The sequence below is a fragment of the Triturus cristatus genome, chromosome 12, assembly GCF_964204655.1.
Source record: "Triturus cristatus chromosome 12, aTriCri1.1, whole genome shotgun sequence".
NCBI classification, from domain to species: Eukaryota; Metazoa; Chordata; class Amphibia; order Caudata; family Salamandridae; genus Triturus; species Triturus cristatus.
Window position 1 is genome coordinate 303238547 of NC_140595.1, and position 14254 is coordinate 303252800.

Sequence of the window (14254 nt, forward strand, 5' to 3'; positions counted from 1 at the left end):
TTGATGCAATTTTTCAGAAGTACGGTTCCTTAACAGGTGCTCTTTCATAAGTCTATTAAAAAGCCCATGATAGTCTTGCACCTTATTCCTTTGTAACCAACCACCTAGTGTTTTGAGTGAAAGGTCCACGAAATCAACTGAGGACTGACTCGAGATTTTGTGAGTCTCCCTGAACTTAATTCTATACTCCTCAGTGTTAAGGTCAAAGGCCCTCAATCAAGGTATTCTTCATGAGGTCATAAGACTCAGCATCTGCCTCGTCCAGTGTCGAGAGCCTATCCCTGCACTTTCCTGAGAACAACTCCCAGAGTAGAGAGCCTCAGTATCTCTGGTGTAACCTCCTCCTTTTACATGTCCTCTCAAAGGCAGTAAACCATTTGATAATTTCCTCACCCTCAACATATTTTGGGACAATCCCTTTGGGGATTTTGTGACCAAAAGTGTCCACTCTATTTACTTTGCTGCCACAACTTATAGGTCCTAAAACCATCTCTGCCCTTTCTCTTTCTACGGCTAGGATTTTGGCCTCAAAGGCTGCTCTTTTGGCTCGCCTCACCAGGACGATGTCCTCTTCATCTAACTTCTTCCTGGGGCAGACACTCTAGGTACAGTGTTAGGGTAGATGTGAGGGGTTTCCTCATCACCTTCTCTAGTTATGTTTGGGGGGACTACCCCAGGAGTTATGTCTCCTGACAAATTTTCACTGATCACATCCTCAGCCATTGGGTTGTCAGTGTCCAGATGGGTGGCATCAAACTCAGCAAGAAGCTCCTGGAGCTTGAGTTTTGTAGGGTCTGAGCCAGTATTTATTTTATAGTTTTTAGAGAGGAGCCTTAACTGCTTTGATTTAAGCTGCAGATAAGGCGTCTAGTCGAGCTCTTGAACAATCACCCCTGTGGAAGTCATTTTTAGGCGAGCCTGGGCAGCGCATGCGCTACTCTGCCAGGCCTGCTGTATTCAGGTAGGGACTTGAAGCTCCGCCCATATTTTTCATTGGCCTTTGTCATTGTCCACTGTAAACTGTGGCTGTTCATTGGTCAAAAGGCTTAGTAGTCCCTCCTCAGTACCGCCTTGTCTCATTTTGTAACCTCCCATGGCGACACACCCTGTTACGTGTTTTGTTATTCGGTAGGCTTTAATTACAGCCTCCGAGCACTATTTTCTCAAATAGCTTTGTCCTGCCTGCAGTTTCAGGCAGGACAGCTCTCTCCTAACGCCTTTTAAAAAAAAATGTATATAACACGGGCTCTGGCATTTGCAATGCAATAGGTCTCGCATTTGCGCAAGTTTAAGCTATTGTCATTGTAAATGACAATGCCTTTTATTTATCTATTTTAAAAACAACACATACATAAAAGGCATTGTCATTTACAATGACAATTGCTCAAACACTTATAAATGCAAGACCTGTTGCATTGCACAAGCTTGTTTAGAAAAGTTAGGACCTTTTTAGAAATCTAAAAACCATTCTAAATTATTTTCTAAGGCCTAACTAACTAGTATACTTTTTAAATTTCTAGTACAGTCGGACTGGGGGACTTAACTCAAGGTCGTTCTGTTCAGATTAAAACATTTGGGGATAATCTAACATTGGAAAAAATGTTGAATTTTTGGTTTATTCATGGAGTCACCTATTGACCAAGTGATATCAACAAATGCACAGTCTTGTATCTCACTGCTGATCCACCAATGTAGAAAGCTGGCTTTTTATATAGTATACCAAAACGAGGTAAACTATGTAGAAAGTCCAGACGACCCTTACTGGCTTCAGGGCTTAAATTAATAATTCCAAATGCACTCTTTTGTGGTAGTGTGAGTGAGCACTTTAGGCTTATCAGAGGGTTGTATTAATCATTTATTGAACACACACAGAGTCAAAAAATGAGACTCACTCAAGAAGAAACTTGAGACCAATTTAGAAAAATAACAAATCATTTTATGTATGAGTTCCTAATTCCACCTAAATCGGGATGGTGAAATCCTTTTGTGGGTCAAGCAGCTCACCTAGTGCACCACGCCTCCTAGCATCACTAATTTCCCGCCTGTCCTCATGCCAAATGGGCCTCAAGGCAGGGGGTGGCATCTCCCAGGTCTGGGGGATGCTGGGGTTGCATATCAAAGGCTGCAGGGGCTATGAAGTCCCTGGCCTTGGTATGCAGATTCACTAGCTGTCCTTCTGGAGGAGGTGTGAACACCTTCCTCCAGAGTATGGATTGTTTCTGGCCTCGGAGATCGTGAGCTTTCACCTTCAGGGCTTCAGGAACCTATCTGTGGTGGCAGGCTGGATGAAACCAGTCAACAAGCACACTAAGAGACTGGTGGGTGTTCATGGGGCAACTCTAAGGTGGCCTTTAAGTGCATGTTTTAATAAATCCACTACTTGCATCAGTATGGATTTATTAAGCTAAGGTGTTTGATACCAAACACCATAGGTTTCAGTTAAGCCATCATGTAGTTGGGGAACTCTTAATGACCAGTGTCCAGTACATGTACTTAAAATGGCTTCCCTGCTCACTTGTAATATCTAGCAATTGAACTAAACAGCACAGGGGCATATCTGCTCATGCAGGTATGTCCTCCGGTTTAGATAATGCATCAAGCCTTAGGCTTGCTGTAGGTGTAACTTGCATATATTGGAAGCAGTGTCTGGGGGCATGGCACATAGGGTGTGTCATGTCGTGTTTTCACATTTGTCTGCACTATTTCACGCAGCCTGCAGTGGCAGTCTGCATGAGTTTGGTGGTGGGTCCCTTAGGGTGACACAATACATGCTGCAGCCCTTAGGGACGCTCTTTATTACCCATGCCCTAGGTACCCGAGGTACCATTTACTAGGGACTTAGAGAGGTGCTAAAAGTCTTGCTATTGGGGAACAATTGAACAGTTACTTTGTTTTATAGGAAGAGCACTGGCACTGGGGACCTGGTTAGAAGAAACCCAGTTCACTTCAGTCAAAATTCTATCAAATACTAGGAAAAATATGGGTGTGACTGTCAAAAAAGGGCCCTTTCCTACAGCAGTGGTTTCTGCTCCTCTGCGGAGATCAGAGGTACAAGTCTTCCCCCCCCTTTCACGACAAATGTCTGTTAAAGGCGGGCTTGCCCAAGGCAGTTGTCTCCCACGTCCAGACTACGGCAGACCTGCACTCGCTGGTGTTTACTATCAATGTGCCGAAGTCACACCTGACTCTCAGACTGTTTAATTGGAGCTGTTCTGGGCATTGTGCAGTTTCAGGCGAGTCCAGGATATTCAGGCTATGATACCAATATTTCAGCCTCTGTACTGGGTTTCACTGAAACGGACTCTGAGGCTGCTGGGCCTCATGGCCTTCCACATCCTGCTTGTGACGCATGTCCACTGGCATATGTGGGCTCTGTAGTGGGGCCTGAAGTTCCAGTAGGTGCAGCATAAGGGAAATCTCTCCAACATGGTCCAGATCTTGAAGATATGCAATGGTTGTTGCCGAACCGCGATCGAGTCAGGATCAGACCCGTCTGCCTTCCCCAACCTGTACTGATAATAGTGAAAAATGTGTCACTCCTGGGTTTGGGGCAGCCATCTGGGAGAGGTGGTGATCAGGGGCCTCTGGTCTCCGGTGGATCCCGGACTCCACATCAACTTACTGGAGCTCCAGGCAATTCACTTGACATTGAAAGCTTTTCTTCCTTCCAGCAAGGGAAAGCTGGTTCAGGTGTTGACTGACAACAGCACCGCCATGTGGTGCTGCAACAAACAGGGCGGGGGGGGATCCTGGACCATTTGTCAAGAGGCCCTGCGTCTCTGGACATGCCTGGAACAGCAGGGCATATCCCTGGTGCTTCAACACCTGGTAGGTGCCCTAAACTCCAGTGAGGACAAACTCAGCTATCAAACTCAGCAAGGATTTATATTTCGGCAGATGGGATATCCATCACCATTGTGACGGAGTAACTTGTCTTCTGAGATGTAAATCAGGCCTAGTCCGAGTTATAAATGTGGCCCCTCAAGGAACCACCTCAGAAAACTTTCTGGACCTGCAGAAGATGAGATGAGGACTGGACCCTGCTTTGTGTATCCTGAGAGGAGCTCTTTAGGACTGAATCTGCTCTCTTCTACCCAGGACAAAGAAGTGGACTCCCAAGTTTCAGTGGGCTTACCTCTGTGTGGCTACAGGACACAAAACTCTGAAGAGCCACTTTTTTTCTGGATTCCCCTATCCAACTGGACCTCCACTTGAACCTGCTCAAGGCCTTTGCTTGATCAAGTCCCAAAGTTTTTAGACCTTCCCAGGACCTGAAGTCTGGGAGCCTTCAGTCAAGAGCTAAGGATGAAGGGACTAGCACCTGCAAAGTTTTGGGATTTAGAAAAATTCTGACTTCCAGCCACCGGAGGGCCCGAACCAGCTACCAGAATTGATCTTGCAAAGGCACAACTCCACTGGGCTGAAAAACAGGTCCCACTTAGTCTATCCAGCTTATGGATCCATTGCAGTTGGCCTCAAGGTGCACCTCTGTCCCAAGCTAAAGTTACAATAGACTATCATTGTCATGTTGTGCTTTTTAGCGCTATTTTAATTTAAAACTTTAAAAACTCATTTCTGTGGATCCCCTTTTTGGATATTTTTTTTCAATATCTTAATTAAAATGTACTCTTATTTTTAGGTCAAGCATCAGCGCGCATGCGCTGTCTGCAAGACCTTTTGTAATCAATAATACAATGCAATTCCCTTATGCTACTTACCATTGGGTCAACCTCCGTGTGCCCCTTCTTTGCTGCCTCCTAATTGGTTCATGCCGCAATACATCACTTCCGTTTTTCCTCAAAGGAGCACCGATATAGTACAGTGTCCTTGCGTTTGCATTGCTTTTCTGTGAATTTGGGAGAACTTCGTTTTTTTTTAATTGTTGTCTGCACGTGGCTTTTCCGCCCGCCACTTTCCTCAGATTTTATCTTCGTGATGCTCACTCCAACTACAGCGGTATCCCCTTTGTTATGAGCTCCAATGCCTCCTGGCCAAGTCAAAGCTCACAGGAGGGTTATTTAGGCACTCAATCCTCCCAGTTCACGTTATATAAAATTAAATAAAAAGCTACAGCGCATAGTTTTTATATATATATATATATATATATATATATATATATATATATATATATATATATATTTAAATCACTCTTAACTTAGCGAGAGGGCCCGTAACCTTGCGCCGACACAACCTTTGATGACTTTGCTATGAGGCCTCGGTTAGCCTAGGCCACACCCACAAACCCGGAAGTGAGAAGCTGGCCTGAGGAAGGTGGCGCCATCCGGACTGAAGGAAGTGGTGGAGAAAGTGAGTTTACTTACTGAGAATGCCGAGGCTCTGCCTATCCATACACCAATTTAGCCCATCTTTGTATCTTTATACCGGGTTAGACGGTATTCCGGCGGACCTGTTCCTTCACGGTATAGATATTTGGGCATCCTATATCCAGCTCCTTGTGAACGCTATCGCTAGTGGAGCAACCATGCCCGATACTTGGTCAGGAGTAGAAATCCTCCCGATTTTTAAGAAAGGTGACCGTTCTAACCTGGGTAATTATAGGCCAATAAGCCTCATTGACTGTATACAGAACGTTTCTGCTAGAATGGCACTGTGTCGAATCCAAGCCTGGATGGAGTAATTTAACATTTTGTTTCCGCTCATGTACCAGCACCATCGACGAGGTTTTTAGGTTTATTTTAGTTTACTGGTGTGTGGTTATTTTAGGTGGGGGTACAATCTATGCTGCATTTGTCGACCTTAAGTCGGCTTTTGATCTTGTTCCCCGTGCCAAAATGTGGAGAACCTTTTTAGAATTGGGTATGCCACTAGAAATTTTAGCTTTTTTAGTCACTCTACATGATGCAAATTATGCGCAGGTACGTTGGGACACCCAAGGAAGTGTTACGCAAAGGTTTCCTATATCTAAAGGGGTTCGACAGGGGTGCGTTTTAGCACCAACTCTTTTTTCATTGTATATTAATAGGGTAGTCCAGTACTTCCAGAATTTCCCCACTGATGCTCCCACGTTAGCAGGCCTGAAAATCCCCTTGCTTATGTTTGCAGGCGACACCCTCATACTTTCCAAGACTCAGAGGGGTTTACAGTTAACTTTGGGGAGATTTGAGGAGTTTTGTCATGACCATGATCTCTTAGTGAATGTGGAGAAAACAAAATGTATGGTCCTACATAAGCACAAGGTGATTAATGGTAGAAATGAAGGAAGGTATTCTGGAACAGACCCAGTCTTTTACTTATTCGGGGGTAACAATTGGCAGCAAACTTAGTTGGAAGCCTCAGATCAATCTATTAACTCTTAGGCATGCTCAGCTGTCAGGTGCCCTGTTGAAGGAGCAGCAATCTTCATATACCAAACCTGTCGCTGCAGTTTAAAAAATTTCTAATACAAAAATTAGTGCCTCGGTCTTGTATGGGGCCGAATTGTGGGGCTTTGAGAATCTTGCCCCCCTTATAACAGCCCAAAATAAATTTTTGAGGGTATTGACTGGTCTCCCTCAGTCAACTCCCTTATTGCCCCTATTTTTAGATCTTGGCTGTTATTCTGTCGAAGATACGGTGCAATTCAGACCAGTAGCATACTGGAGAAGATTATGGGTCACCCCGGAACTGTCCCAGTACGCACAAGCACTTTTGGAAGTTAGGGAGACTGATAGTATGCATACAATTCCATGGCTGAGACGAGTAAAAATTACCTTGTTAGAGATGGGAATGAGTAGTCTGTGGCAAAAACCCATGAAAAACTCCTTTCCTTCTAAGAGCGAATACAAGGCAGCATATTGGAACATGATCAAAATGAAGCGCTTCTCTGCCTTAACAGGATCATCCTTATCCAGAGTCTTTTTAGAACATAAACATGAAGTTAAGTATGAAAAGTACTGGGATTTTATTACCTCCAAAAAAGATAGGAAACTGTACCACCAATTTAGGGTGGGATCTCTTCCCACCATTTTATTCGCTAGTAAATGGAATGGTCTGAACCACAGTAAATGTTCGTTTTGCCCCACACAGAATGAATCATTGGCACATATTTTACTTGCTTGTCCAGCTTACAAAGGCCCTAGGCATAGATGGTTAAAGCTTGTCTATTTGATCTTAGGGACTAGGTCAGGCAGCGAAGCTTTTAGGATTCTTAAAATATCTACGAATGAACAGATTGTGATTGCCGTCGCCAAATTCCTAAGCTGGATGTGGGCTATTAGTGCTAAAGAGAGGAGGCAATGTTAAACTTACTCTTCTTCGAGTACGTGTTGGGGGCGATTAATTAAATGTGTTGTGTTGCATTGACCTTAATGTATCCAATTGGCAGCCTTTATATGATTTTATAAGTGTTACACCAATTATGGTGGGGGATCCCCTTTTTTCAAAGATTTTTTAGTGAATTGTATTATTTATTGTTTTAAGTACATTCTAACTGTGGACCGGTTATCTTTCTGTTCATCACCGTTTAAAGGAACAATTTTTGCTAAATACCCACGACTATGAAAACCTACAAGAATGGCTAATGTTATATTTTGATGTATTTTGATTCCTTTAACCTGGTTTTAAATGGTATTGTCTTTTATGATATTTTATCGAAATAAACTTATTGAATTGAATTGTATCTTTCTTTAACTGCTCCTTACGCTCCTGACCGTGGTGTTACTGCATTAACTTGACCCTGGTGTTAGTGCATCTGCTGCATTAACTTGAATCATTTACCCTACCACGGCTAATTGACAAGCTCATTCTGTAAATTGGCAGCTGGTGACTCGCCCAGTCCGTCTCTGGCCGGTTCCCAATCGGGTGGTGGGAGGTGTCCATTTCAGGCTGCACTTTGTGGAGCATAAACCACGGATAAAAGGGGCGTGAGGCCTGACTGCTCTCTCTCTCACTGCATGAAATGAAAAGCTCTCACCGCAGACAGCTATTGTGAAAGCCGACAATATCTCCAGGTCACCCCTGCTAAGGCACAAGCAAATGCTGCTGTCCACTCTGTTAGAAGAAGCATCAACAGGCCCGCAGACCTAAAGGCGTGTGTCTGCCACCAAGTGAAGCCAGATCATCAGAAATAGTTTAAGCAGTATTTCAGTCAAAGGCTGGGCAGGGCAGAAAAAGCAGCATGCTGGAACAAAAGTGCAGAGCAAAGTTTTTCAGAAACTCCGGTGAAGTTGTATCTCTTTTGATAATTTAGTATTTGTGAGTATTATGTGTTGTGACACACCTTTGTGGTAGTCACAGAACCGTGCACTGCAGTTAATAGGCAGCCGGAAGGTTGTACAAAGGACAAGATACTTGCATGTCATTTCAAGGAAGGATGAAAGCAGCAAAAATAGCCCTTACTGTTGAAATAATGAGATAGTTTAAAAAACTACAAACAGCAACTGAGTCCGGGTCAACAAGGCACCTGAAAACTAATCCGCTCCCTTTATGTAACATGCATACTTAAACTAGTGTGACGTGTGTACCGTTCTTTCGACTAAGTGAGAGGCCTACTTGACCTCTGACCTGTGGGTCACTGGTATTCTGTGGCAGGGGACGACCAAACTATGCAACATAATGTGGCACATTTTGTGATAGTATTACTTCAGTATTTTGACACCACATGCAACATGCTGGTGACTAAAAGTGGAGCTAAGGATTAAAATAAAATATCCCCCACAAGCATAAAAATTCTCATTAAATCTTTATTTTACGGCACAGACTTTTGTCGATTTGGCTAATGTGAAGTATGGTTAGCTAAAAGAAAACAGATGCTGAGTTTACTCTCATACCTATACTGTATAATGTGCGTAGAATGTAATTACCTTTGGGAAAATACGTGTTATAAGTGTTATTCTCAAACAGTTGAATTCCTATTTTAGACTTCTAAAAGGTGAAAGCTTTAGGTCCTCAGTCATGGGCCTAGACTAATCCTAATTCAGACATCCATGAACATTTGCTCCTCAACAGGGATTACAAATGTTGTGCAAATTACTTACACCACATGTGTTTTCCCGTACAAATTGCATAAGGTCAATGCTGGTACGAATTGAATTGACACATTGCCCGCGCTCCGAAACGGAGGAATTCGGAATAGTGGTAAATGAGTGCCATTTATGAGTTATCCCGTTCGTACATCCAAATATCATTCTAGTGTTGTAATATTATATCCAATAAATACTGTACCGTGCGGTATCACATTTTTTGGTGCAGTATTATCACAGCCAAATTTGCATGACCCTTGAAACGAGGGTCTCATTCAGCAACACTGGTGTTTGAACCTTTTGACCTCTGAAGTATGCTTCGTTCTGTGAAGTGAGCTCTCAAACCAGTGAGGTATGTTAAAAACTCACCTTTGTGAAATGAACCATCTGTAGAGTTGTCATACGTTAAATCCCTTCCAGTTCCAGGAGTCAGGTTCTTTTCTATCAGTGGCGAGCTGTGTGTGACACTTGAGGAGGAAGGAATAACCAGCACTCTTGGTAGGCAGCTTGTCTTCTCAAAATGCTTGTGTTTTTAATAAGACAATAATTTAGTCATTCAATACATATCAATAACACATGCCTTCCTGGCTAGAGCATTATTATATTTTTTTTTGTAAAAGTCAGTTTAATTTTGGGTATGATTATTAGCATCTAAAAGATGCCTGTTCTTCTTTTGGACGCATAGTGATAATGCTTTCTAATTTTTTTATAAATCAGGGTCATCCAACACAGGTTGATGAGGGCCAGACTATGCACCCATTCTGGTTCCCATTTTCATTACCGTATGGAAATATGATTCAGGTGGATATTGTGAAAACCTGACATGGCTCCACCCTCAAAGTCCTTACTGACTAGTTAGGTTTACAGGATGACTCCATTTCATTGAAAATGCGATTCACTAGCCCTGTGTTTTTCTTTTACAATGTCCTTCCTTTGAAGCAATCTCCTTCTCCCCTGACCACTTGCTTTGTCTCCTTCACCTAAAACACTCCTGCTTGCATTGCCCTTCCCTCCTCTCAGGCACTAGCCTCTGCCCCCTCCCCTAAATTTCAGGACACTCCTGTTTGCCGCTTCTTTGCTACTTCCTAATTGGTTCACACAGAGATACATCACCTCTGTTTTTCCACAGCATTATGTGCTCACAGTATCCCTGCCTCCCTGCAATATGTTAGCTCTCACCAGTCGTCTTCACCACTGTTTCCACTGCATGGACTCCTAGCAACTGTGCCTTGATGGGTGTTCATCCTCCTCTTCTTACCTTATGCCTGGTTGATACCCAGTACTCCAATGTGTGTCCACCCCCCAAATGCACCCTCTTTGGTTTATGGTTCCTCACTGAGCCCCCAGTGTGTGTCCACTGCATTGGATCGCTGCCTTCATAACCTGTAATTCCTGTGTCTGTTTTAGCTCACATTGTCTCACTGTAGACCTGCTTATCATGTCTCTGCTCCCCATGCCAATCCATCCAGTGCATCACCAGTCTGTGTCCGCACCCAGGGATCTGTCTCCATGCTCATCCTATCATTACAACCACCGACTAAGTTTCATTAGTCTGTACACAAACCTACCGGTTACAAGTTGGAATTTTGTATTTATTCTGCTCGTTGTGGATCCCTGGCGGTAATCGCAGCCGAGTCATAGCAGCCGCCCAACGTGGTGTTAAAAACTAGGTAAAATTAGCACCATCATACTGCTTAATGGTATTAAATACCCACAAATATAATAATCGGTTGACTCTGATTCCCTTGGATTCAATATGTCCATACCCAGCATTTCCTATTATGTAATAAAGCATTCTTGTAGTGTTCTTAATAACTGCGTAGTATCCAATTGCTAAAACAACTCCAGGCTTGCTTTAAACTGTGTCACAGTAAGCCCCATACACCAGAACCCACAATCAACACGCTTCCTTTTAGATTAATTGTAAAACACACAATTGCCAGCACATCCATCCACTAGTACTAAACACATAAGTACAAAATATTTACATTTACAACGCCAATAACTCTAACTGTAAAAAATGCAAGAACCTATTGCATTGCAAATGCTTGTTCTAACTTGGTGTGGGATTTTTATTGTTAGATGTTTTACCTTTCTTACTATTTGAACACTGCTTACATACTTTACGCATTTGACCTAAATTAAGCCCGTGTGCTCTGTGCCATAGTTGCCAGACTTTTGGCCTCAGATTAGTTTTGGAGTTCACCCTCTCAAGTTTTCCTTGAGGTGAGTGAATGCCCACCCCTAATTATCCACTTTTTTACAGCGCTCTATTCAAATGATGGTCAACAGTTCCTAGAATTCTACAATGGAACTACTAAGCCATTCAGATAAACCAGCTCTTCAATTCTGTTAATACTCTAGAAAGGTATCCACTACCGTCCTCTCCGAGATAGGGTTACTTTACACTCTACCAGGATTGCTTCTGCATAGATACAGTTATCACTAGACTTTTATCAGACATTAGCTTCTTTACCCACCCAACTTCGGATATTTCCTTATCATTGGACAGCTTGCTATTCTGATTTAAGCATATGAATCTATGAAAGAGCCAGGGCTGTAGATTAGATTAAACAAGTTATCTGCAACTACGGCTCTTCCTCTTTGTATCTTGCATAACTGCAGATGCTGCTGTCCCTCCTTTCCTTTTTGTTAGTCTCACTATTTGTTCTCCATCCTCTAACACAAGTGCTTCAAAATCTGATCTGTGAGTTGCCTGTGGGAGCGGCAAAACTTATCCCACAACCTTCACAAATTGAAGTTTGGGTTGTTTTCAGTTTGGGGAATGTGCCACTAAATAGATACTGTTTGTCTGTGAGCATGTCAAGAATCTTTACTAATGTTTAAAAGTACCAGACCTCACAGCCACATTGCAAGTAATGATTCATGCCTGTAAATCTATGAAAGATGTGAAAACTGGAGACCAGCAGTTAAAGAAAAAGGACTGGTTTTTTGAAAACACAAGGACACATGTAGAGAGGCCATACCTCAACAGAATGGATTTTTAAATGGAGTAAAACGTGGAAAGCATATTAAATAATCTGAATCCTTAAATATTGTTTAACAAAGCCATACTCCGTGGGATCATAAAGTCCAAATTGTTGAGGCCAATATGATGCACAGTTGTCAGATGTGGCATGGTGACTACACGCGATTCTCTTATCTGGGAAACGCTTGTATGTGACCCACACCCTACAAATTATATGAGCATTTTTATGAAATGATTAAACAAGAGTGCCGAAAGATGAATTGTGTCTGTATAAGAAGGCCTGTGGTTGGGGTCTAGGACCTTATTCTGTTTTTTCATCGATGGTTTATTTCTGGGCCGATTTTTTTATTTTTAACACCAATAGACAATCTTGTATAAAATATTAATTTAGAAGACTTTATAAGAACTAAACTGCAATTCTGCTTCCATGTATACAATTTTGTGAACTTTTTGTGCATTATTTTGTGTAAAGCAAGCTGCATTGTGTGGCTTGTAGCTTATAATTGTAGATTTTGCACACTGCTATCTGTGTTTGCAATTTTCATGTTAACCTGATTCATGTGTGTGATGGTTACAAGAAAGATTTGCAATTAAAGATAATACTTTCTTTTTCATTTTAGCATAATTCATATGTCTATGTTCGAAGAAAGGAGATAGCAAAATCATAATGATGAATTTAGGATTAAATACATTAAGTGATACATGGTGTGCAATGTTAGTGTGTGCATGCAAATTGTAACAGTAAGAATGCAGCTATGGCTACATACACACGTACCCAGCAGTTGTATTTTGTGGTATGGATTGAAAAATTAAGTTTAATTAAAGAACAGTAAATCCCATTAAGACATTTGTCCGTACATGCAACTTATGTACCCCCTTTTCCCATAGAAATGTAGAACCACGAAGGCACAACAAAAATGTCTTTTTTGTTTTCTTTACAGCTAAGCTTATTTTTTCCAATCACGTTTTGTGTATGCACAGTGTTCCTTATATTGGTACCCTTATATACTGACACAATCAACTCGCTGATTGGAATTGGTATTGCTTTGTCTGGAATTCCTATCTACTTTATGGGAGTCTACTTGCCAGAAAACAAAAGGCCCCCCTTCGTTAAAAAATGTTTAGGTAAGTTCACAAGGAATGCAGTAACATGATTGGTATGCAATGATCTTATTTCAGTGATTATGATTTGGATATTGTTTGACTAATGCAGGTGGTTATTATGTTCTTTTCCATACTTCTGAATTTGCAGATCATCCTCAAAGTAAGAGTAGTTGACATACAGCTGTACATAATGGCGTATAAAAGTCTAAAGATAGGGTGCGGAGTCAAGTAACAAAATCTGATATTATGTATCTTCTCTTTGTGCCTCAATAAAAAGAAGCATGTGTCATAAAGTATATGAATATGGGCAACATTAAGCACTGTATTGGTAGTCAGGCAATTATTCTCTTTTACTAATACTATATTCATCCTTCAAAGGCTTGCCGTTAACAATCATAAGTGCTGAATTGTCCCGCCCAGACGTGGAATCTCGGCACTCTTATTAAAAGGGGAAAAAATAAAATTTTCACTTTTAATTTGAAAGGTGATTTCTTATTTAATGTAAAATTATTTAGCACCCTGGTAAAAGACTATATTGGCCTATTCCATTTTTTTTAATTGCTAACCTATTTAACTGTTAGGAAAATCACCTAGGAAAAACTAGGTGACAAGGAAAAAAAAAACGCTTTTTAAAAGAAATTGTTGGGCAATGTACTCATATAGCCGGCGGCAATGTACGTATGGAAGACTGACATTGCAGTGTTAAATATTATTAGTTGTCTGTTATCCCATAATGCTTTCCCAGCCCCAGTGGCTCCAGTTCCTTTTTTCCACCTCCTGTTGACAGGACTTGATTACCATCAGGGAGACACTCGATGTCGAAGAAGCATAGACTTTTGACATTGAGGAAGTCTACAATGTAGAAGCACCACACAATGTTGAGGCATATTTTTACATCAGCCTCTCTTCACCGGTCTACGAAATTAGTTTGCATGCTGACATCAAGGACCCTGCATTTGACTTCAGACTGAGTTTTTACTTGCCAATGCCCCTTCCAGACCCACTGCTCCTGTGGTTGAAGTACCAGATTCCCTGCCTCCAAGAGACCACTCGCCTTCTCAGTCTTCTCCAAAGCCTGCTTTGCTGGTCATTCCACTGGCCATTCCAACTGCAGGAAAACGAGCAACACTCCCACCATTTTGTCCATACACTATGGTTGACACAGGTATGCCAAGGAGATCTGAGGCTTCTAGATGTAGAT

General features: G+C 42.0%; 1 protein-coding gene across 1 annotated transcript in view; it reads left to right on the plus strand.

The window, feature by feature from the left end:
• SLC7A6 (solute carrier family 7 member 6) overlaps window positions 1-14254 on the plus strand; it is a 310477-nt gene that overhangs the window by 247946 nt on the left and 48277 nt on the right. The window contains exon 9 of the mRNA XM_085637726.1: window positions 12891-13074. Coding sequence (XP_085493852.1) covers window positions 12891-13074 — 184 coding nt within the window. The remainder of the gene's footprint in view (window positions 1-12890; window positions 13075-14254) is intronic.